This window comes from Mesocricetus auratus, unplaced genomic scaffold (assembly GCF_017639785.1).
Source record: "Mesocricetus auratus isolate SY011 unplaced genomic scaffold, BCM_Maur_2.0 Super-Scaffold_100019, whole genome shotgun sequence".
Classification (NCBI taxonomy): domain Eukaryota; kingdom Metazoa; phylum Chordata; class Mammalia; order Rodentia; family Cricetidae; genus Mesocricetus; species Mesocricetus auratus.
In genome coordinates, this window is record NW_024429200.1 from 22,880,408 (window position 1) to 22,906,219 (window position 25,812).

Sequence of the window (25,812 nt, forward strand, 5' to 3'; positions counted from 1 at the left end):
TCTTGACTAGAAAGCCAGGGCTGGAGCTGTTTTCTAGCGTGTATAACCGGGTTAGCATGGGAAGGGAACCGTGGTGTTGTGGTTATAGTGCTGGATGGAATGCTGGTAATGAAGGGTGGTGTGTTAACTGCATGTAATCTAAATAAACAGCACAATCATAAAGGTTTGGGGGACTACTGCAGGTTTTCTGTTTGCTTTTGCTTATTTTAAATGGTTTCTGAGGGTTATTGTAGGTTTTTTTGTTTGGTTGATTTTGATTATTTTAAGAAAGAAAGGCAAAAGGTTCACACACACTATTGAAAGGGGAAAACCTGAAGATGTAAAAGTACAAGAAGCATGATGCCAAGATCCCAGAACACAGCCATCCTCCCTTGAAAGGCAGTTTACTGAGGGGGGGAGAGAGAGAGAGAGAGAGAGAGAGAGAGAGTATGGCTGGGCATGTGGGTGCACTCACCCCTGTGTATACACATCATTTTCTTTAATTAGCAAAAGAAGATTGTCTGAGTATATGAGATTAACCAAGGCGATTGACAAGCAAGCAAAGCAGTGGCATCTATAACTATGTTTAGTCTCCCTTGGAATTTGTAAGTATATCATTTTCCTTCATACTCACCGGCCCTTTCAAAGTCCCTTCCTCACAACTCTGCAAGACTGACATCAACTGAAAAGAAAAAAGGAAGGAGGGAAGGTCTGGAAGGAGGGAGGAGGGAGGAAGGGAGGGAGGAAGGAAGGAAGCGGGAAGAAAGGGAAAAATGCGCAAGCAGCTCCCTCTTATGTACGCTGTGTTTATGAATTCTGTACAGCTACTGTAGGCCTCCTGCTTCCTAAGGCTCAGCCAATCCCTCATCAGCCACCTGTTTCCAGAAGCAGCTGTGGCAGCTCTGTGTAGAACTGACACTCATACCCGCCCACCCCCCACTCCTGGGCACCTGCTGCAAAGGCTAAAAGAGGCAGGAAGATGAGACAGTCTTCAAGGTCAAAGCCCTCCTGTGTGCATATATACTCACTGGCTACGATTTCCTACTGTAACATTCATTATTGCGGCCTGGAGATGAGGATAACTCTCCTGGGGCTAGGGAGTAGTCCTGGAGATCACTAAGAATGGGAAGAATTTGGCTGTGTCATCTGTCCCAAGCCCTGTAGCGCATGCTGTGATGGTGCCTATCCCCTAAGACTCTACAGATTCTAATTGAGGCAGTCCTCGGCATCCAAAGCAAGCCCCTCAGATCATTCTGATGAAGCTAATTCATGTTCTCACTGTATTATTTGTACAGTCAACTAGTAAACATGGTGTTCAGGACACAGAGAAGTACATAAAAACACAAATATGGGAGCTGGCGAGATTGCTCAGTGGCTAAGAGCGTTTACCACTCTTGCAGAGGACACAGGTTCGGTTCCTAGCACCCACATGGTGGCTCACACCCATCTGTAACTCCAGTTCCAGGAAATTCAACTCCTCCTGGCTTCTGAAGGCACCAGGCACATACATAGTAAACATATATACAGAAATTCTGGCAACATACATAAGAAAATGAATCTAAAAACAATTTTGAGTTTAGAAAGGAAGAGGACAATAAATGATCACAAAATAAAAATCTGGTAAGTTGTGCTGAGTGTTGGTCTGTATTCTAAACTGGCCACATCTTACCTAATCTTCAGGACCAAATAGGAAAAGAAAAAGCACTGTTTCCTCCTAAAAACACTGTACTCTTCACTCTATCTCAGGCCTCCTTTAGTTTTCTTCTCTTTTACATCCCCTACTTGGTCCATTTCTGAGGCTGGGAGCCACCTTCCCAGGCAGCACTTTAATGAAGGCCGAATGGCAATGGACAAAGGACAATGTTCTCACTGTATTATTTGTACAGTCAACTAGTAACCATGGTGTTCAGGACACAGAGAAGTACATAAAAACACAAATATGGGCGCTGGCGAGATTGCTCAGTGGTTAAGAGCGTTTACCACTCTTGCAGAGGACACAGGTTCGGTTCCTAGCACCCACATGGTGGCTCACACCCATCTGTAACTCCAGTTCCAGGAAATTCAACTCCTTTAGTTGTGGTGGAATGGGTGGAGGGGAGATGCCCTCACTGCCCCCACACCTGTCAACCTCCCCCCTGCACACACACACACCTGTCATCCTCCCCTCTGCACACACACACACACACCTGTCAACCTCCCCCCTGCACACACACACACACCTGTCAACCTCCCCCCTGCACACACACACCTGTCAACCTCCCCCCTGCACACACACACCTGTCAACCTCCCCCCTGAACACACACACCTGTCAACCTGCCCCCTGCACACACACACACCTGTCATCCTCCCCTCTGCACACACACACACACACCTGTCAACCTCCCCCCTGCACACACACACCTGTCAACCTCCCCCTGCACACACACACACACCTGTCAACCTCCCCCCTGCACACACACACACCTGTCAACCTCCCCCCTGCACACACACACACACACCTGTCAACCTCCCCCCTGCACACACACACCTGTCAACCTCCCCCCTGAACACACACACACCTGTCAACCTGCCCCCTGCACACACACACACCTGTCAACCTCCCCCCTGCACACACACACCTGTCAACCTCCCCCCTGCACACATACACACCTGTCAACCTCCCCCCTGCACACACACATACACCTGTTAACCTCCCCCTGAACACACACACACCTGTCAACCTCCCCCCTGCACACACACACACACCTGTCAACCTCTCCCTTGCACACACACACCTGTCAACCTCCCTCCTACACACATACTTGTCAACCTCCCCACTACACACACACCTGTCCACACCCAGGACAGGTGGGAAAGCTGGCCCCAGGGCCATATGAGCAGGAGAGCTGCCCCTGCCCCCACCATCTGCTGAGCAGGCCCTGCACCTCACACAGGCAGCACAATGCAGCAGAGGGGTGGGTGAGCCAGCTCCGAAGTTGTGAGCATGGCAGAGTTGTCCCCATTACTCGTCATGAGATGCCCTCCCCCCACCCCTCATCCCCCACCCATCAATGCCTGAGGCAGGGGGGAGAGCTGGCCCTGAGGTCATAAGAATGGGAGAGCTGTTCCTGCCACTGGCCTGCTGTAGCACTCAGGAGAGTGGCCGCTATACCATGCCTGGGCAACACAGCAGAGCTGGCCCTGAAGATGCAGTGTGGGAGATCTGACCCTGAGGACATGAAAGCAGGAGAACTAGCCCTTCCCCTCGCTAGGAGTGAACTAGCCAGGGTAATGCTGGAGAGCTCTCCCTGGTGATGAGAACAAGGAGAGCTGGTGAGTCGGCCCACTCCAACATCCACCCCATCTGTGATCTGCTGGAGCACGTGAAGGGACCAGTCCTGCAAGCATAAAACTGCAGGATTTCTGTAACACAGGGCAACAACAGGATAACCAAGAAGAGTCCCAGTGAGGACCCAGCATAGACAGTGTGGCAGAAATCAGGGGCCTCAAGGCAGATCAATGATTCTTTGCGATGAACACTTGCAAGCCAAGGATTTATTGCATGGCTCACTATGCCACACTACATACAACTTCCGTGACAAGATAGATTTTATTTTCCTCTTTTATTTTATTTTGAGGGAAAGTTGCAAGGGCAGAGGACAGATATGAAGGGACAGGAAAATGGACGGGATGGAGATGCATGGTGTGAAAAGAATAAATAAAAAACAAAGTTAAGAAAATGGACAGTGAAATCCTACTTGTCACCCCATCCGCACTCAGCAAGCAGGGCTGCGTGCCCTGAGTTTGCACTGGATAGCTTCTGGGAATTTTGGCTCTAGCCCTGCAGTTTCATAGCTAGCCGGCTTACCAGTTTATGCTTTAATACACGTTGGAAAAAATAAATTGGTTGTATCTATCTTCTTATCTATTGCTAGTTTGTTTATCTTCTCCAGTTTTTCTGTGTCTAATTGTTAATCCAATCAAATGCTCTTGTTCACAGATCCTGAGTAGCACACATCCTCTCTCTCTCCTCTCTCCCTCTCCCCTCTCTGTTTCTGCCCCTTGGGTATCCTCAAAAACATCATAAATTTTCATGGTGAACCCAAGTGGATGTGGCTAAATAGGCTCATCTTCCTTTCATCGCCTGCAGGCTCCCCTGCAGTCTGGCTCCCACAACATCTCTCATTCTGAATGTTAGAGCTGAGAGATGCCTTGCTTAATTCCTGACATGACCTGACCTCTATGTGCTACTCTGCACTATTGAAAAACCTTTCTAATCAAGTGTCCCCAAGTCTTTTACTTTTCACCCTGAGCTCCACAATTGTCATCATTCGATCCATATGAGTAACAGGTCAAGTTCACCCGATGAAGAGTTGAAAGGAGACAGAACAACTACCTAATTGTGTTACCATAGACAGGGATAAGAGACACAGATCAGGATTTGAACCTTACCATTTATCTGCTCTGTAGCCTTGGGACAAACTACTTAATCTCCATGTCTGTTTATACTCAGTAGTATGAACACATAGGTGAAACTCATCATTTGAATTGTAATGAATACTAAGTGAAACAATGCATGCAAGGTACTTATTCAGTACCTGGTCCAGTACGAACTCAACTACTGGTTTGCTTGTTTGTTTGTTTTGTTTCTCAACTGATTGAAAAGACTTTTACATTAAAATATGATTACATCATTTCTCTTCTTCCCTCATCTCCCTCCAGTCACTCTCATACCTACCTTGCACCCTCCCAAATTCATGGCCTTTTTAAATGTAATTGTTATCACATACACACAAGCATAAGTCTATAAATACAACTTGTTCAGTCCATTTAGCATTAGTTGTGCGTATATGATTTCGTGCCAGGCAGGCAAGGCAAGAAGTCAAGCAGGAAGAGGCAGCCTGTATGGCATGGCCACAGGAACTGTGTCGAAGAGTGAGTGAGACAGGTAACTGGCAAATTCACTGCCAGTCTCAACTTGTGAAGAAAACCTACCGGTCAGATATGTCTAGTCAAATATGTATAATTTTAAAGAAATTGAGGTAAAAAATTTTTATTTCTTTCTATTTGTTCAGTTAATTGACTTTTGTTTTTACTTCTCTTCTTAAACATCAAGTGCCATGGTGATTTCTGAGTCTAGCTTAGGAGTCTAAAGGTTCTCAGAGAGTCAGTTTTCCAGGAGCAGCCCTGTGCTCTTGAGTATGGCAGGCATCCAGAGCATTTCTGGGGAAAGCACTAGTTAATTGTCTCCCTGATGCCTGGAAGCAAACTGCTCAGCATTCCATGCACACAGCCATTTTGCAAAGCATCTAACTTTTTCCTCCTCCTGGAAATGCACTCAGAAGACACAGTGGCAAGCATAGAAAGCTCACCTAAATTCATTTTAAAGCCTAACATGTCCGTAGAGGCAGTGTGATAGACACCAGGGCCATCTCTAAGGCAGGAAACTGGGGTAATCAATAACTATCACTGCACACTGTAGTTATGCCCTTATAAAAGGTCAAGATTTTTCAGACAGGCCATTCATGTTCTCCTACAAGAAAAGGCTCCTCTGATCTGGGCATTTTACCAGTCCACAACAATTTCTGCTTCTTCCAGGGAGCCCAGCAGTAACCATGCAGTTTCCACAGCTGCATGACAAACACAGGGAAAAGCATGGCCAGCCCAGACCTGCAATGGCCTCTGAGAGGCCCAGGGAAATCCCTTCACTGACAGGTTCTTCAGTCACCCCTGAGGCAGAGGACTGATGCCTCCAGCTGGCTTACCAGAGTGAAAGGAAATACCCTCCACGGTGGCAATTAATTTTCAGCCTGTAAACGCACAGCAAGACACTACCAGAAGGAAACCCAGAACCGCCTTTATGCCTAGGCTAAAGGCAGTGGGCGCTTAGCTGTTGACGCAAGACAGATGGCCTGTGTAAGACAGCCTGTGTTCTGCTCGTGTTCTGCCCTTTGCCAACTATGGACCCTAAAGGCAGGTTACTGATTTGCCTGGTGTGAAGCACAAAATAAATAAAAGCAGCAGCAAGCAGCAATTGCTCTGCTGATCGGAGGAAATGAGTGGCTCGAATCAGTGTCAGGCATAGTAAGCATCACTCGAGCAGGCTGGGTTCTCAAGGGAACCTTCTGAGAACAGGAATGCGTGCGTGCACAAAACTGACTTCCCCACAAACCAGCAAATACTGGATTCGGTATAAGTCATACCATGCTCCCCTCACCCCCAAGTTTGCCCTTTCTATTTGTTTAATCGAATTATCTCAAGGCTATATCATGAAGAAATGTTAAAAATATGTTAAAGTGTAAATGGGCCAGGAGGTGGTGTCGTGTGCCTTTAATCCCAGCACTCGGGAGGCAGAGGCAGGCAGATCTACCTATGAGTTGGAAGACAGCCTGGTTCTACAGACCAAGTCCCATAACAGCCAGGACTACGCAGATAAACAGTCTCAAAGGAATCAAAAATAAACTGTAAACAGTAACTATCAGATATTTAAAATACTGTCCCCTCTTCCTGAAAGACATAAGTGTGTGCGTGTATTATAAAATATCTTTTTAGAATGTACCTTAACAGGAATTTATCAAACAAATGAGAGCATCTTTCATGTCTGCAGTTTCCTTTGTCAACTGGCACATACTACAATGGGAACTTGAAAATGTAGGTTGGAAGCCTGACTACTTTGCTACAAAGTAATTGCATGACTTGAATCCAAAGAGTTTCTTTTATTCCTTGAGAAGTCTCAGATTTCTCACCTGAAAAAATGGCTTGGTCCTAAATGGCCTGAGGGGGGGAGGTCCTAGGAAGTTCACATTCCTCTTCCTCCATCACTAGGAGGCTGGTCATGATGCTTTTCTGTTACTCTCCATTATAACCCATGACTTGTATTCTCAAGACTATTGAACAGCTCCCAGCAGGCTAATGTAATTTCCTACCTAGTCCTAAGTAGCAAGCATGCAGTCCCGTAATGAAAAACTTCCATTTAGTTAATAAAGTAGAAGCTTTTGGAGTGATCCATTCTTGTTGATTTTCCCCCTGAAGTTTCTGAGCAAAGCAATTCTATTGACTTTGTTCAATGGAGCCATCTGATCATGTTTCCACTGCCCTAATTCCCCTAGATTGGAAAACAGAGATTATCAAAATATTTGTCTCCTCTGTGCCTTGTCAGATCGAAATATTTTATTCTCTTTTTGTTGATGTTTTGTGTTACCCTACAAGTTCAGTTAAATTCTTGCAATTGGTGATGTCTCACCATGGTGGTTTTCAGATTATCGGATTTCATGTTCCATTAAAATCTCCTCAGCTCTCCAATTACCTTACCAAGACTGAAGATGAATGTGGGATTGCTACAATTTCTCTGCCAAGTACGTATGTTAAAATAACACCATGCATCATAGTCACTATTATGGCACAAGAGAATTTTAACATTAAAAACCAGGAGGAAACCAATGTTGAATAAAATGCAGTTCCTGGGTAGAATACTTAATAACCAACCTCATGGCTTTATGTGCAACTCTCCATAGCAATGCACTTACTTTCTCAACTTTCCTCGACATAGAGGTGATGTCAGAGATACATATGAGGGCTGTCGATGCTTAAGAGGCAGAAAGCTACAAACTAGAAAACCTCCCTGTTATGGATGAGTTTTAGTATATGGTCCCTTGCCTCGGGATGGTGTTTGCATCAGATCTGGGCTTGCTACATAGATTTCTCTCTTGGCATGGCTCCTACTGACTTCCTTCACATCCCGACTCCGTTTCACATAACCATGTGACACAGACAACAGTTTGAATTTACATGTGCTCTCACCTCTAGAGGGTGCTCCCCCACTGCCGTTTTCTACTTCTGCTGCCTTCCTCTACCTATGGTGCCCAGACTTTGGAAATCTCTCAGTAGTCCAGGAAAATGCATTCTCCTTGCTCAGTATGTTTGGACCCATCTCCCCTTCATTGTTTTTCTACTGATAAGTCATTTGTCTTAATATTAACTCTGCAATCTTTTAGATATGTACCTATTTCTTGTGTGTGTGTGTGTTTAAGCCCAATTATAAATAGTTACTTGGGTTTTTTTATTTAAATTTAAATTAGAAACTAGGTTGATTCACATGTCAATCCCAGGTCCCTCTCCCTTTCCCACACCTCCTACCACACCCTCTCATCAACCCCTCCAATATCCCTAATTTCCCCCAGGGAGGGTGAGGCCCTCCATGGGGGGTGTCCACAGTCTGTCATTTCATTCAGGGCAGGCCTAGACCCTTCCCAAAGAGTCCAGGCTGAAAGAGCATCTCTCATTGTGGGATGGACACCCAAAGTCCATTGGTATGCCAGGGACAAATACTGATCTACTACCCAAGGCCCCATAGATTGCCTAGGCCTCCTCACTGACACCTGTCGCTTTCACGATAAACGGCACACATGTTGAGGGTATAGGTAACTGTTTATTGTAGAATTTACTTACAAGATAATATGGGCCACCAAGGTGAGTCAGCAGCTTTTGCCACAAAACCGGAAGCGGAAAAGAGAGCATGCAGCTCTCCTGCACAGTCTTTTATTAGCATCTCCCTACACGCCCAAAGTGGGTGTGGTTAGCGCCGAGGTTCAAGGCCCTTTCATTACCACACCCATGTGCGCATGGCTAGCAGCCCAGTCCTAAAGTCTCCTACAGACACCTTCAAGGGGTCATGATCAGTCCCACGCTGGATTCCCAGGCATCAGTCTGGGATTCAAGAGCTCCCCCTTGTTCTGGTCAGCTGTTTCTGTGGGTTAAACAAGCAGTCTTAACCCCCTTGCTCATTAGTCCTCCATCTCTGTCACTAGGTTCCTTGAGTTCAGCTCAGTGCTTAGCCGTGGGAGTCTGCCTCTGCTTCCATCAGCCATTGAATGAAGGTTCTGTTTCCCAGACTCTCGGGCCATGGAATTATAGGCTGGCACTCCCCTGATCCATGTCTAAAATCCATATATGAGAGAGTACATACCATGTTTGTCTTTTTGTGACTGAGTTACCTCACTCAGGATAGTTTCTTCTAGCACCATACATTTGCCTGCAAATTTCAAGATTCCATTGGTTTTTTTCTGCTGAGTAGTACTCCATTGTGTAAATGTACCACATTTTCTCTATCCACTCTTCAGTTGAGGGGCAGCTAGGTTGCTTCCAGGTTCTGGCTATTACAAATAATGCTGCTATGAACAAAGTGGAGCAGATGCCCTTGTTGTATGAATTTGCATCTTTTGGATATATGCCTAAGAGTGAAATTGCTGGGTCTTGTGGTAGGCTGATTTCCATTTTTCTGAGGAATCTCCATACTTATTTCCAAAGTGGTTGTATAAGTTGGCACTCCCACCAGCAGTGGAGGAGTGTTCCCCTTTCTCCACATCCTCTCCAGCATAAACTGTCAGCGGTGTTTTTTATTTTAGGCATTCTGACAGGAGTAAGATGGTATCTTAGAGTTGTTTTGATTTGCATTTCCCTGATGCCTAGAGATACTGAGCACTTTCTCAAGTGCCTCTCAGCCATTTTAGACTGCTCTATGGAGAATTCTCTATTTAGTACTATAGCCCACTTTTTAATTGGATTCTTTGGTGTTTTGGAGACTTCTTGGGTTCTTTGTAAATTTTAAAGATCAGCCCTCTGTCAGATGTGGGGTTAGTGAATATCTTTTCCCATTCTGTGGGCTGCCTTTTTGTCTTGTTGACTGTGTCCTTTGCCTTACAGAAGCTTCTCAGTTTCAGGAGGTCCCATTTATTAATTGTTGATCTCACTGTCTGTGCTACTGGTGTTATGTTCAGGAATCGGTCTCCTGTACCAATTCGTTAAGGGTACTGTTGTACCCTTCCCTCACGGGGGTCTGTTGACTGCTTGTTACTAGTGGCTTTTAGGAAAACATTTCTCATCCCCTCCTCCCAGTAAGGCCTGCATGCAAGTTCCTGTTTATTGTCTAAAAGCTAATTCCTGTTTTTGGCCCACCCTTTGCTGGAGGGCTTCTGACCTTGGTGTTTTCCCACCATACCTGCCTTTGGTATATAAGGCTTCACTCTTGTAAAAATAAATGCCATTCTCCTTTCAAGAATGAGCCGCTGTCTTTGTCTTTATTTTCATCCTTAGCCCTTAGCCTCGGATCGTTGTGAAGTATGGTAGCACTGTAGCTGTGAACACACCTGCAGCTCGCTACAGGGTACCACCCACTTTTTCTTCTAAGAGGTTCAGTGTGGCTGGATTTATGTTGAGGTCTTTGATCCATTTAGACTTAGGTTTTGTGCATGGTGATAGACATGGATATATCTGCATTCTTCTACATGCCAGCATCCAGTTATGGCAGCACCATTTGTTGAAGATGCTTTCTTTTTTCCATTGTATATTTTTAGCTTCTTTGTCAAAGATCAGATGTTCATACATGTATGGGTTAATATCAGGGTGTTCATTTCTATTCCATTGGTCTACCTGTCTATTTTTGTGCCAATACCAAGCCGTTTTCAGGATTATAGCTCTATAATAGAGCTTGAAATCAGGGATGGTGATGCCTCCAGATGTTGCTTTGTTGAATAGGGTTGTTTTGGCTATCCTGAGTCTTTCAAGGTCTGTGAAGAATTGTGCTGGTATTTTAATGGGGATTGTATTGAATCTGTAGATTGCTTTTGGCAGGATTGCCATTTTTACTACATTGATCCTACCTATCCAAGAGCATGGGAGATCTTTCCATTTTCTGGTGTCTTTAATTTCTTTCTTTAAAGACTCAAAGTTCTTGCGATACAGGTCTTTCATTTGTTTGGTTAGCTTTACCCCAAGGTATTTTATGTTATTTGTGGCAATTGTAAAGGGTGATATTTCTCTGATTTCTTTCTCAGCCCTTTTATCATCTGTATATAGTAAGGCTACTGATTTTTGTGAGTTGATCTTATATCCTACCATATGTACCTATTTCTATAAAAGTTAATAATCACAAGATTATGCATAGAGAAAAGCATCTTTTTAAAAATTTCTCTCCCTTAAAGATCATTAAATTGTGTGCAAATGGTCTCGTTGAGTTTAGACAGCCCCATAATGTTCACAAAAGTGAACTATGTTAGTTAATATAATCTTGCATACCTACAACTATTACAGAATATAAGGTAATGACTTTTTTTTTGATTTTTTGAGACAGGGTTTCTCTGTGGCTTTGGAGGCTGTCCTGGAACTCGCTTTGTAGACGAGGCTGGCCTCGAACTCACAGAGATCTGCCTGCCTCTGCCTCCCGAGTGCTGGGATTAAAGGTGTGCACCACCAACGCCCAGCTAGGTAATGACATTTTACAGATGTTATTTTTTAACCTATTTGAGTTTTTTTAAAGGAAGCAATAAAGAAATGAATGTAAACATTGAGAGAAAATAAGATGAAGGAGGGGGGGGGAAGTTTAGGATTGCCACAATCCATACCAACACATTAAAAAGCAATAAGCAATATTCCTACAGATATTGAGCCCAATAATTCATTATGATAAATACACGAAAATGGTTTTAGTTGAACTGAGCAACTTTTATACATCAGTAATATCTATCTGTCTGTCTCTCTATCTAATTTTTGTGGTGTTGGGGATTGAATCCAGGGCTTCATGAAGATGAGGCAATTTTTCCACCACTTATCCCCAGCACATTTTATATGTTAGGATACCAGAATCTGTCCTAGAAACATCTTCTCTTATTTTCCTCCATGCTATGAGTTATTTTACCTTTCAACAAAAGAAAACATTGATTTTTTCCATATCCAGAGCATATGACCTGGGTAGCACAAGTCTTCTCTTCAGCCCTCCTCAACATGTATACATGTGCAAAAGGAATACTGAAAAATGGCCTGTGCATATTCTCCCAGATATACTTTTTTCTGTGAAAACACATTAACATACATTTTAATACATTTTTAGATTAGAAGATTTCCATCACTTACCAAAATAAGTCCTGATATTAGTGATGAAGTGCCTGTCAGGGCCACGTAGAACTTCGGTGTCAATGTGTTCAAAAACATGCTCACTGAAAATAAAAGGAAAGAGGAAAAGAATCAGAAAGGCATGACTGTATCAGTAAAAGTTTCTATTTGTTTCTTGAGATTGTGTGTGTGTGTGTGTGTGTGTGTGTGTGTGTGTGTATGTGTGTGTGTTTGGCCTGCATACATGTATGTGTACTATATGCATGCAACATCCAAGCAGGGAAAAAGATCACCAAAATTCCTAGCACTGCAGTTACAGATGAAGGTTGTAGACACCACATGGGTGCTAGGAACTGAATCCCTGCCCTTGGCAAGAACATTGAGTGCTCCTAATTACAGCACCATCTCTCTAACACCTAACTCATTTACTTTTATTCCTTGTGAAATCACTTGTTGATGGTGACCGGAATTCCTAGAACCATAGCAAAGTCCCGCTAAAATGAGGAACTGGTATACTGATTGAGAAAGGCAGGTATCAAGTTACAGACTAAATGCTACAATACCTGCCAAGTATAATCTTCCTATTGGTACAATAGTGGCATGAATGTTAGGGACATAACCAAGAGCTTTCTGCTTGGATTTCAGAGAGACCTGCTCCCCAGAAAAGAATTTATGCCTAGTAACCTGGTCAAAGGACTATGGCTGAGGAAGGCATAGGTCTAATTACCCACTGCTATTATTTGCTCAAGGGAAATTTCAAATTGCCTTCTAAAATATTAACGTTTGTACCCATAGATTAGTGCTATTCTCAAGCTTTGAAACTTTTTTGCAGTAGGTATCAAACAATGAAGAAACTTATAACTGGCCAATGAGCTGAGAATAAGTGGCAATTGAGTGTTCGCTGCTAAATGAATATTTAGTCTACCTTCAAAGCTCAAGGAACATCACAGAAGGAAGAGAGAAAGGAAAATAAGGAGCAGAGGATGGGGAAGAGTCCTGTAAAATGTTATCTTCTGCACGGGACATGGCCATTCACTCACAAACCCATACCTTCAAAGCTCAAGGAACATCACAGAAGGAAGAGAGAAAGGAAAATAAGGAGCAGAGGATGGGGAAGAGTCCTGTAAAATGTTATCTTCTGCACGGGATATGGCCATTCACTCACAAACCCCGGGCAGCTGTGGTTATCAGTAAAAGACCTACACGGGAAAGCCAGGCAATACTCCTGTCTGTCTGGGAGATGGGTTCATGAGGCTTCAGCCCTAGATGAGGTGCTACTGGCAACTGACAGATGCTAAATAAGGGTGAGGCATTTTTCTTTGTGAGGTTATAGAAGAAAGTTTAAAGTCTCTATTGGGGCCATTTGCTATTTTGAATTAGTATTAGATTACTCTGGTTAGCTGGGACTGAAGAATCATCTGTAATTAACAAGATACCAGAACCGCTAAGTGAAACCTTTGCTTTGCTGGGTTAATCAATGGTGGTTGGCTGGAGCTTAGAAACTAGTGATGATTAGGTGAAATTTTATTTAGGTGAAATCTTCTAAGAAGTGTTTCCTCGGGGTCAGCACACAGAATCTGGGGTCCAGAGTCAGCCAAGGTTGGAACTTGTGCTGACAGCTGAACTTGGTCATGTGTAAGAGTTACCCAGGTGTGCTGGTTTTCAAGGGGTCATGGAGAGTAGCTGAGGCTTGGCACTTTGAAAGACCATAAGAGCCACTGGTGGATGGGCGGCCTCTGTGGCAGTTGAAGCCACAGGACAAAAGGGATCATGCAAGGAGGTTGAGGCTTGGTGTCATGAAGAAATCCTGGGCTGCTGGTGCATCCAGTTACAGCAAGAGAGCCCAGCATTTTGGAGCTGCTAGTACCATAGCATGACCACCAAGGAACAGTGGCAGTGGAGAGGAATCAACAGAGGCTGAGAAGACAAGCTGTGTGTACTGCAGAGGGAGGAGGTAGAGGCCAAAGTGACCAAAGCCCTTTGGAGGAATGCAGAGAGAAGACCTGAAGGAATCCCAGATATGGGACACTTAGGTATTCACACAGACTTTGGTTTTGCTGTGTTCAGGATTGTGACTGTACCCTGTTACCCTGGTTCTTCACTCTTGAAGTAAGAAAGCATTTAACTTAGTTTTGATTTTACAGCAACCCACAGTTGAGAGACTTTGAACTTTTAAAGGAGCTTTTCAGTTTTTAAAGACTGAACTTTTAATGTGTTTGAATTTGTAAATATGTGGCACTTTTAAACTTATTTATACTTTAAATTGTTGATTTTATATTAATATCCATCTTGGGGATAAATGAGAAAGGAAAGGTTCTAATTGAAAAAATGATACACTTGTGTGTCAAGTTGACAAGGGGGTCAGTGTGCTTGCTGGTTTTTTGTCAACTCGACACAAGTCGATACGAGTCATCAATTAAGAAAATTCCTCCAGAATATACAGATCTAGGCAAGCCTGTAGAGAATTTTCTTAATTAGTGATTGATGATGGATGGCCCAGCCCATTGTGGGCGGTGCCACCCCTGGGCTGGTGGTCCTGGTTTCTATAAGAAAGGAGACTGAACAAGCCATGAGGAAGCAAGCCAGTAAGCAGCACCCCTCCGTGGCCTCTGCATCAGCTTGTCCCCAGATTCCTGACCTGCTTGAGTTCCTGTCCTGACTTCCTTTGGCTGTGAACAGCGATGAGGAAGCACAAGCTGAACGAACCCTTTCCTCCTCAAGTTGCTTTGGTCACGTTGTCTCATCTCAGCAATAGTAACCCTAACTAAGACATGCTGCAACGAAGGCAGTCACCACCATGGTATCTGTGAAATGAACATCAGCATGGGCATTTGATCATGCTGGTTAATTACCGGGCGCCCCTAATGAGTGGTGAGGGAAACTGCAACTGCACCAAGAGCTCCTTTCTCTGCCATTCATAAATAAAACACAGCTCCTATCTCTGCTGCCACTTAGCAGGCTGAGACGTGAGTCTCTGAAAACCTGCTAAAATCGCAGCTGGGGGGGTCCTTTTTAAAAATCTGGGAATAAAATATCTTTATAATATATCTGTGAATAGTCTTTTGTTTTCTAGGCATATTTTAAATACATTGCATTTGTATCACCTTAAAAGACCAGTTTCCCATCCAGCCAGTTCAGTTAGGGTTAGAGCACAGAGGGAGCACTCCTCCCCTGCCCCCTCCCCTGCCCCCTCCCCTGCCCCCTCCCCTGCCCCCTCCCCTGCCCCCTCCCATGCCCCCTCCCCTGCCCCCTCCCCTGCTTGGGCCTCAGCTTTTATGTATCAGATCCTCTGAAGAAATGCTATGGCGCCTATGTTTGTGAGACAGAAGCATGAAGATTTATTTTTAGACTCATTGCTAAGGTAAAAAAACCCTCATAAATCATTCTGTCTACTCTTCCTCTACCCTTGATGTTGCCGTGGCAACTTTACAGACATCCAGTTTCTGCTTTACAGAGAGAGCATCCAGCTGAACAGGTTCTCCTTCCTCAGCTGTGATCCCAGAAAGTGTTGTTGCAGCATGCCGTATTAGTGTGACCAATGCAGCATTAGGTTTTCATGTCACCGTCTCCCTGCTCTGATGTTATCTCTCCTCTATGACGTGCTATTTAAAATCAGCTATAAACTCAAAGGCAGATAATCTGCTATAGTTCAACAAGAAAAGCTATGTATGTCCAATATGTACTAGGCATTGCATAAGGTTCCAAGGACTCAGACATGTTTGACACATAATTCTTGTCCTTAAGGAACTTAGGGTATTTTTTGAGGAGCAGGCATGGGAACAATATAACAGGCCTTTATGATTCTGAGTGTCACTGAGGTGCTCTTTCCTCAGCCCTGGCTGAAGTGGGAGACAATGGGCGCCAATGCGCTCCTTTAAGAAAGCCTCAGAACAGTGCATCTACTGGGATCATGCAAAGTAAGAGCTGTGATTGGCAGCCAGAATGAAGGGGCTCTCTGGCAGCCTTTGAGGCTTGTCCGTGCGTATTCTATGCATTGGCTTTCTTCTCATTTGTGCTTATGGTCTGAGGAGTTGAAAAGGCTGGGCTGCTGAATTCTTGACAAGCAGAGAAGCATGGTGCAAATGATACTCGTTCTCACAGGGCAGCTGTGGTGAGGGATGGAGAAGCACACTCCCAGAATTTCTTGTGTTCACCCTGGAGGCACCTACAGTATCGGCCATGCAAAACGTGCCAAGAGCTTTTTATCATCTTGAGAGAAATTTTGTCACTGACTTCTCACTTCTCCGCAGTTCGTTGGAATTAACACAGGAAATGTTATAGAACTGTCAGTGGTTAGGTTTAGGAAGACTACATGCTGCAAAGTGGAACACAGGAACTCATTACTTAGTGTGTCAGAGAGAACTGCCTAACTGGAGACTAACAATATTGGTAACAGGAATGTGTTACACCAAATAACTAACTTCTACATTCATTAATATTAGCTAATTCATTTAGTTATATAAATGGTACTTAGTTCATCAAAAGACACAGAACCAGCACTAGAAGTAGTATATGATATATACAATAATGAGATTGGACCTATACTTTTTAAATTTTATTTTTTGACAATTGCACAAGTGTGTTTATATTTGTTCCCTTTTATCTTCTTTTGTCCCATTGGCCCCCTTCATCTTCCAAACTTGTCCCCCTCTAACTTTTATGCCTTTCTTACACCACTGACCCCTACCTTTAGGGGGGAAATGAGATGCCCATGGAAAAAAACACAAGATAGTTCATATACCATCAGAAAGGTTCAGCAGATAAAATCTAAGGGAACAAGTATTGCCTCTAACTACACAGATCAGAATATTGTTCCTTGCAGGCTTTGAAAGGACTCACCCACACAAGAGATCTGAGTGGGGGAAGGGAGTCTAAGCAGATAAGACAACGTTTATGAACACATGAAGGAGTCAAGGTACAAGGAGGAGAGACATGGAGGCGCTATAACAGAAAGGCCAGGTCAGGTGGACTTTTTATTTGTTTGTGGTTCTGGAGCTCAAACCCAAAGCCTCACATCTGATATTCAAGGGTTCTACCGCTGAACTACATCAGACTCAAGGCAAAAAGGTGTTTACCATTCGTGAACTGAAATGGAAGGAGACAGTGCCTAGTAAAAACAGAGTAGCAGATAAAACTGGCAGCTTTGAGAATTACTTCTGAGGCAGCTCCTGCAGTACAACTACTGTGAGAAGTTGGGCATATCAGATGCTGCAGGAGTAAACTCAGCAGACATGTGTAGCTCTTGAGAATATTAGACAAAGAGCCAAAGTCCAGGCAGCACTGTTGAAGTGAAGCCAAAGTCACACTGCCAGTGAGTAGAGGCGGTGTGTGGTGGCTCTGAATGGGAGGTCTGGCAGTAAAGACAATTCATCATGATGCAAGGCCCCAAATGAGAAGACAGTGCGAGCGTGCATTAGACAAGGAAAACCCCTGCTCCACAGTGGGAACAGGGGGCCCTTGGAAGAAATAAACACTGCTTTACTCTCATATTACAGGTTTATGCTATATAGTTAATTATTAGAAATGTGTCAAACGTCTCCGACAGTCTTCTTGTTATAGACACCTTTAACAAAAATTTAAAACAGTGAAGGTGTGGCATTTCAACTGATTTGATTTTAAACCTAATAACTACCCATATGTGGATCCTTTCTTAACAGACGAGATAATATGACCACATAAAAATTACTCCTATCTGTTCTATTATGCTCTTTGTGCTATTAACTATGGGCCTGGTTTGCTTTAAATCCCTGGCTGACTCACAGGTAAAGTTTGAGTCACAGCAAGGTAACAGTTTGGGCCAAAGAAGCAACTGCAGGCCACAGGGTGGTAAAACTCAAATTTAATTCCAGGTTCAATCTCTCTCCTCTCTCCTCCCCCTCCTCTCTCTGTTCCATTCTCTAAAGGCTCACAAACTAATTTGCTTCTTTTTGAGGGTAGAGCTGCCACCCTGGAAGAAAGTCGGCTGGGAACTTGTGTATGATCTAGAGAATGATCTAGAACAATCGGTTTTCAACCTGTAGATCGTGGCCCCTTTGGGGTCGAATGACCCTATTACAGGGGTTCCCTAAGACCATCAGAAAACACAGTCATTTATATTAAGATTGGTAACAGTAGCAAAATTACAATTATGAAGTAGCAACAAAATTAATTTTATGGTTGGGGGTCACCACAACATGAAGAACTGGATTAAACGGTCATGGCATTAGGAAGAACTGAGAACCACTGCTCTAGAATAACCACATTTTCTGTTTTGACTGATTGAATATTAACCCGGTAAGGGAGGAACAGAGAGAAAAGCATTATCTAGTTGGGTAAAATTATCCCACAGAAACTCCCTGAGGAAGTCCCTTGCAAGCAGCCAGATGGAGCTCCCCAATATAAAGAGTCCCAGGCAGAGCCAAGTATCCCCACATAATTAAACATCAATAGCAGAAGAGTAGGTACCCAATGCAGTAGAAGTGGGCTGGGAAGCTGAGGCTGTCTGCTGGACTTTCTGGCTGAGCTTTATGCTGAGTTCATGCTGAACTTTTCACGGCTACCCTTTCCATTGCAAGCCCTATTAGGGTCAAAAACAGTAACATCTGCTGGAAGGGGTTCATCTCTAGCTGTTCTCTGGGACACAATGAGTTCACTCATGGGATGATTTGCTGTTCTCTTCCCTCTCTATCACAGGCCAGCCTCCAAATAGCAGATGCTCAGTGCTCTGATAGACATACATGTTCCCAGTCCCCGAGGTGACACTCTTCATTTTCAACTCCACTATCTCAAATGGTTTTCAGCCATTGCTATCCCTCACTGGGATATGATCTATTCATCTGTGACAAGGAAACGAGTAGTGCATACTTAGCACATAACTAATGCCTAGAGATGAAAAACCAAGGTAGTTATTTTAGATATAGGTAAGCATTTGACTAAAGGCCAATGTTAATGAAGCACCTATCATTAAGTCTGACTGTGGCAATTAACTGCATACCAAGAAACTGCAGCACAAATTCAGAAGGTACTGTCTAAGCAGCACTATCATGAATAGGCATTGTCATGGTGCATGGAATGTAAAACACTGCATCACTATGGCAATAGCCCAAATCAAATCTTTTAAAATGGTAGATTGACTTAGACCACACCAAATCATCATCATCATCATCACCATCATCATCATCCAAAACAACAAAAGTTACCTTCTACAGAAATAACTAAGCATGGGACATTATATTAACTAAATAAATATATGCTATAAAGCTATTATGATTAAAACAATGCAGCTTGTACATAAAACAGATATTTAGACAAATAGAAGAGAATACAGAATTTAGAAGTAAATTCATCTATCCACAGCCAACTGGTCTTTATCAAGGGTATGAGCAAAATTCATGGAGAAAAGTTTTGTTTGTTTTTGGGGGGTTGTTTTTTTATTTTGTTTGTTTGGATTTTTGTTGTGTTTGTTTTGTTTTTCAAGTCAGGGTTTCTCTGTATAGCTTTGGAGCCTGTCCTGGAACTTGCTCTGTAAACTAGGTTGGCCTTGCCTCAAACTCACAGAGATCCACCTGTTTCTGCCTACAAGTGCTAGGATTAAAGGCATGTGCCACCACTGCCAATAAACAGTTGTGATAAAATTGAATGTTCACATGTAGAAGAATGAGGCAAGGCCCATCTCTTTCAGCATTTACAAAAAATCAACTCAAAATAGACTAAAGCATAACACATTGTGGCAATGCATCATTATAAAAATACCTCTTACATTCTAAGAGACTGGAACTTTTGATAGACTTTACAGCCAGAGTCTATACTAAACTCTGAAGTCACTTAAGACTGCTATCATACTGTATACAGTCTGTTTGTTTAACCTGCCTTAGAAAGAACAACAGAATAGCCATCCTAATTTACCTTGCATTTCCCATGTAACTACTTTTTAAGCTAATGCATCACTGTAATATTAAATTATATATATTCCATGCCCTGTCCCAGAGTAATGCATTGCATTATGATAAGCATTTGCTGGAAATAACAATATATGCTGAAAGTGGTCTTTAAAATGAATATCCACCACACTGGTCGAATCCTACATACAGATATAGCCTGATAAACAATGGTGTTAGTAACACTGTCTATTATCTGGGTCACTTGGAGTCACTTAATTCCTTTAAAATTGTGTAAAAGATTTCTGTAAAGTATCCCTCATTCCTTCTCCATGTTATACTTTCTGTCCCATTCAATGAAGGGGAGAGCAAAGTCTCTTGTTAGGAACAGACACACAGGTTCAGACACAGACATGGGGAGAGATTCACAGATTCAGAGCCACACAACAGATACACAGGAATAATGGAAGACACTGGGAAAGTGAAGAGGGGAGTCAAATCTGGGCTTGCTCGCGGTTAAATCATGCCACAGGGAAGTGCTTTGATTTCTTTTCTTATGTGATACTGACTGATGATGGGTAATTCTGAGTGTGTTCGTAATGCATTCAAACTTGCCACAACACCTGAGAATTGAAACTGTGGAACTCCTAGGACTAAGCGCTAATGGTATTTTCTGAGACCTTGGATTGTTGCTTTGGACATGACTTCAATAACAAAGACAACACACGAAAAATAGAGAAAGTGGATGACAACAAACTGAAAGACTTCTGCACAACCAATTGTCTCATTCATGTGGGATCTAAGAAGGTAGGTCTCATAGCGTTTGAGGGTGACGGAGGACTAGGAAACTATGAGAGTAGAAATACCTGATAGTGTGCTGTTTCACATCCTTGTGGCTAAATGCTAAGGTACTACATAACTCTCTACTACCAAAAAGAAACGTAGGAGGAAGGATAGTGGGTGTTTTTATCCCCAAGAAGGGATAAATGCTTCAGAAGACTGCTATACACACCAAATGACAGAACAGGAACCTGCTTTTCTAAAACCAGCCATTTGGGGAAGGAGGACAACCTGAAATGGATTTGCTTCTATTAGATTTCATCAAAGTAAGAACATAAAATTTTTTAAAGATGTATTTGTTTATTGTGTATACAGTATTCTCCCTGCAGGCCAGAAGACAGCACCAGCTTTAAATACAGATGGTAGTGACCCACCATGTGGCTGCTGGGAATTAAACTCAGGACCTCTGGAAGATCAACCAGCGCTCTTAACCTCTGATAAGCCCTGAGTGACCTTATCCTGGGCTGATTACAGCCACATTATCACCACACACAGAAGCTAAGTAACTCTGACCTCCCGCAGGGCCAGCATTAGCACTGAAGCCTGATGGTGCTATTCTGTCTCTTTTCACTTATCTTACTAAATGTCCACATAGAACACAGTGGCTCCATGGAGACAGCACTAACCATCAGGACACGCAGATGGGCACTGGAAAATCTAGCTCCTTCCTTTCATTCTTTGCTTGGTACCACAACCTTTTTTTTTTTTTTAAATCATTTTGCCACCATATTCTCTGAAAACATATTTAATAGGAATGTTTCCTTTTAAGATTTTTCTAATCTGTGTAAGCACTTCTGCCACTGGAAATTTAGGTCATTGCTAAATATCTGTATTGAGAATACCTGCAGCATCAAAATGAAAATTGGCTTGGGGGGGCAGGATTACTAGTATACTAAAAGTTTTCTGTGCTTATTTTTCCTAGTGTCTGCTCACTGGGTAACTCCTAGTATGCATGGCTTGTCACCTGTTTATAAAACTTTCCTTAGTAAGTACATTAACCTTTTATCTGTCACAGTTGATGCAATTTTTCTTGGTTGACTTTTTATTTCTTTTCTGATTTTTATTTCCAGAATTTTAACAGCATATTTTCTATGTAAGAACTGGGATGACCATTATCTGAGAGAAAACTGCTACAGACAGTTACTGTATGGCAAAATTTATCACTGATGGAGAAAATACAAGGAACATTGAGTGTCAGGCTACAATAATAATAATAGTAATAATAATAATAATAATAATAAAATCATTACATTAAGTGTACCAAGTTTCTTAGTGTCCTAGGCAACTGCGTTGTAAAGAAATAGCATGCATGTCAAAACCGAAGATACCATTCAATAATAGGAAAGAATGTAAGTGGAGAGATATATCACATGACATGGTACAACTACTAGTTTAAACCTTCTCCAAAGAATGAAGAGCAAGCAGACACAAAACATGTACACTGTTTAAAGGATATTTCCCAGACTACACTACTTAAAGGATTTTCCTCAGCAAAACAAGACTTAGAAATGATGGGAATACAAGACAGACCCACACCTGCAGAGAAAATCAAACAAGAACCTTGTTGCTGCAAAGAAATATTCAGGAAAACTCCAACTGGAAGGATGCTGGAGAAAAGTGTGGGTTTGCCTGCTTGCTCCCTTGTTTTAAATTTTTAAAATGTATACTGTATGTATGTTCTACCTGCATGTATGTGTGTGTGTGTACCATGTGCTTCCTTGGCACCTGTGTTCAGAAGAGGGCATGGGGGCTTCTGGAACTGAAGTGGTCATGAGCCACCATGTGGTTGCTGGAAACTGAACCCAGGACCTCTGGAAGATCAGCCAGGGTTCCTAACAACTGAGTTGCCTCTCCAACCCTGGAAACTGCATTTAAAACCTAAAATTGGATGTGAAGTAACTACTTGTTCATCTATCACAGCAGCAGCTATCCAATGTGCTCTGTCTCAATGTGGTATCCCTCTTCCCTTCTTCTCCAGCTTATAGAGTGGGTGTATGCCTGCCTCCCTCATCTTCTGGTTTTCTTAGGAGCTGTCACTATGAAGGATGCTGCATGATATAGATGGACACACCCAAATGACAGAATAGAGGAACCTGCTTTTCTAAAACCAGCCATTTGGGGAAGGAGGACAACCTGAAATGGATTTGCTCCTATCAGATTTCATCAAAGTAAGAACATAAAATATTTTTAATAGATGTATTTGTTTATTGCATGTACAGTATTCTCCCTGCATGTATCCCTGCAGGCCAGAAGACGGCACCAGCTTTCAATACAGATAGTAGTGACCCACCATGTGGCTGCTGGGAATTAAACTCAGAACCTCTGGAAGATCAACCAGCGCTCTTAACCTCTGAGCCATCTCTCCAGCTCAAAAACATAAAATATTTTTATATCCTCACCATATTAGAAAACAAAATAGAGCCTGATCATTTTCCTGAATTTAAAAATAAACTTCTATTAATGAAATTTCTGAATGGCTAAAAATTTCAATGACCCTAACATGGTTTTTCATCCACAACGCTAAGAATAGCAACAACTATTCATGGGAACTTCATGAAACACCCACAAATGGGGTAAATGCTTTCCCATGCATTGTCTTGATTTTTAAATCAACAAATTTAAGCAAATGTCATTACCCTGCCCATTTTACAGATAAGGAAAGTGACATTCCAAACACTATTGTTCAAAGGCACGCAGCTGGAAGGAGCAGGTCCAGTGTATAGACTCAGACAAACTTGCCCTGCAGGCTGAATCCCAGCCACTTTTCTGAAGGTTTCTCTCACTGCATTCTTATTCTAGGGTTCCTCTCACTGGATCTCTGTTCTGAGGGCTTCCCCATCAGAAGATTCCAAAGCAGTAGATGCATGCAAATGCTGCACACAAACATGTAGTCACATCTATCTATACTAAGATAATCCCTTTCCACCTGCCCTGCCCTCAGTGTCCAATCTCCTTTCCCTCACCCGGACAACCACAGCTCTGACCTGCCTCCCTGATAACACTCTTTAGCACACAGCCTAACACAATGTGCTATAATGCCATCTTAACTGCCTTTCTGTATCCCTGCAGGCCAGATGAAGGCACCAAATCTCATTACAGATGGTTGTGAGCCATCATGTGGTTGCTAGGAATTGAACTCAGGACCTCTGGAAGACCAGCTAGTATTCTTAACCATGGTGTCATCTCTCCAGCCCCTAACTGCCTTTCTAAGCACTACTAGATTTCCATATTAAAGATCACTAACAAATGTGATACATGGGAAATTAATGCCCAGAGATTATGTCATTATAGGTCTTTTTTCCCAAGGACTAGAAAAGTCTTCTGATTTCTGACTTATACCAGAAATTCATTGCATAATAATAGAACAGAAAGTACAATTTCTGCTACTGAATTGTGAATCATGAATTTGAGCATTTGGATGTCTTTTTTTCCCCCTGCAGTTCTGGGGATTGAACCCAAAGCATAGTGCATTTAGAGCAAGTATTATATCATTGAATCATATGCCCTGTCTTAAGTGTTTGGATGCCCATGATGTTTTACCAAATTTTCTACATATGCTGTTAATGTTCTTAATGTTCTACATATGTTCTTCAGTCTCCTTCCCCCTTATTATTATTATTCATGAGTAAAGGGAAGAGAGAGAGAGAGAGAGAGAGAGAGAGAGAGAGAGAGAGAGAGAGAGAGAGAGAGAGAGAGAGAGAGAGAGAAGGCAAGCCATGAAGCTAAAGTTCACCTTATGATGCTGCCTCTGTTTGCTTACAAACAGCTCAGCACTGGCCTAGGTTTTGTGCTTAGACCAAACCAGGAACAAGTCCTATTGTTTTCTTTCTTTTTTGTGAATTGAGGGGAGGGGATGTACACATTCACATACATACACACACACACACACACACACACAATATCAGGATTATACAACAATAAAATATATCATAACGATATAATTTTCTAAAAACCAATATAATAATACTAATCTTTAATAGGATATTGTTACTTCCTTATCCCTATACTTGTTCTGATTCTTTCACAGTCTTACAAAAATATCAAAAGCAGATAGTTGATCAATTCCTAATTTAGAAATCACACTGAAATATACCCTTTGTCTTTGTTACTTTTCTATTGCTGTGACAAAAACTATGACTAAAACAACTTATAAAAGAAGGCATTTAATTGGGTTTACTGTCTCAGAGGATGTCTTAGTTACTTTTCTATTTCTGTGAAGAGACACCATGACCGAGACAACTTATAGAAGGAAGAGTTTATTGAGGACTTACAGCTTCGGAGGGTGAATTCGTCAACTGGGAATGGCATGGGCTATTGAAACCTTCACTCCCACCCACAATGGCACAACTGTCCAATAAGGCTCTTAATCCTTCCCAAACAGTTCCATCAACTGAGGACCAAGTATTCACATTTATGAGCCCATGGGATCCATTCTCATTCAAACTACTACAGTGAGCTTGTGTCTATAAATGGCAGAGCAAAAACATGGTGGCAGGAACAGCTGAGAGCTCACATATTAATCCACAACCCGGAGGCAGAGAGAGAAAGAGAGCAGTAGGAATCTTGCAGTCTTTTGCAATCTCAGAACCTGTCCCCAACACCATACCTCCTGTACATACTCCTAAATCTTCCCAAACAGTTCTACTAAGTGGAGAGCAAGCATTCAAAAATAAGAGCCTACAGGGCCAGTCTCATTCAAACCACCACACTGAGTCTCTGCAAAATATGGCACCACAATCATAGTAAGCCACAGACGAGATAAGTCTTCGTCAGTTAGCAGCAAACTAAAAACCCAGCCCATTGCCTATGTTAGTTAGCAAATGGAGCATTGTAAGCAACACCACATCATGTTTAGCTGCTTTTAGGCTAAAAGAGAGGGTTAAATAAGTGGTCTCAACCTTCCTAATGCTGCAACCCTTTAACACAGTTCCTCGTGTTGTGGTGACTTCCAACCATAAAATTATTTTTGTTGTTACTTCATAAGTGCAATTTTACTACTGTGATGAGTTGAAATGTAAATATTTTTGGAGATAGAGGTTTGTCAAAGGTTGTGGCCCATATATTGAGAACCAGTGAATTAAATGTATATTACATTTGGATATGAAGTATCCCACCTCATGCTAAAGGCTCTTGTAACTAGTGTGTGAGCGTGCGTGCCTGTGTACGTGTGTGTGTGTGTGTGTGTGTGTGTGTGTGTGTACACAGGAAGAAATTGAAAGCATGTTAGGACTTCATTGGATCCTTTCCTTCCAACAACATTGACATGCACTT

At 42.6% G+C, this 25,812-nt stretch overlaps 1 protein-coding gene across 4 annotated transcripts in view; it reads right to left on the reverse strand.

Moving 5' to 3' along the window:
- St7 (suppression of tumorigenicity 7) overlaps positions 1 to 25,812 on the reverse strand; it is a 235,582-nt gene that overhangs the window by 100,135 nt on the left and 109,635 nt on the right. For all 4 annotated transcript variants that reach the window (XM_040728452.1, XM_040728451.1, XM_040728454.1 and 1 more), the window contains one exon: positions 11,867 to 11,949. In XM_040728452.1, the coding sequence (XP_040584386.1) occupies positions 11,867 to 11,949 (83 nt within the window). The remainder of the gene's footprint in view (positions 1 to 11,866; positions 11,950 to 25,812) is intronic.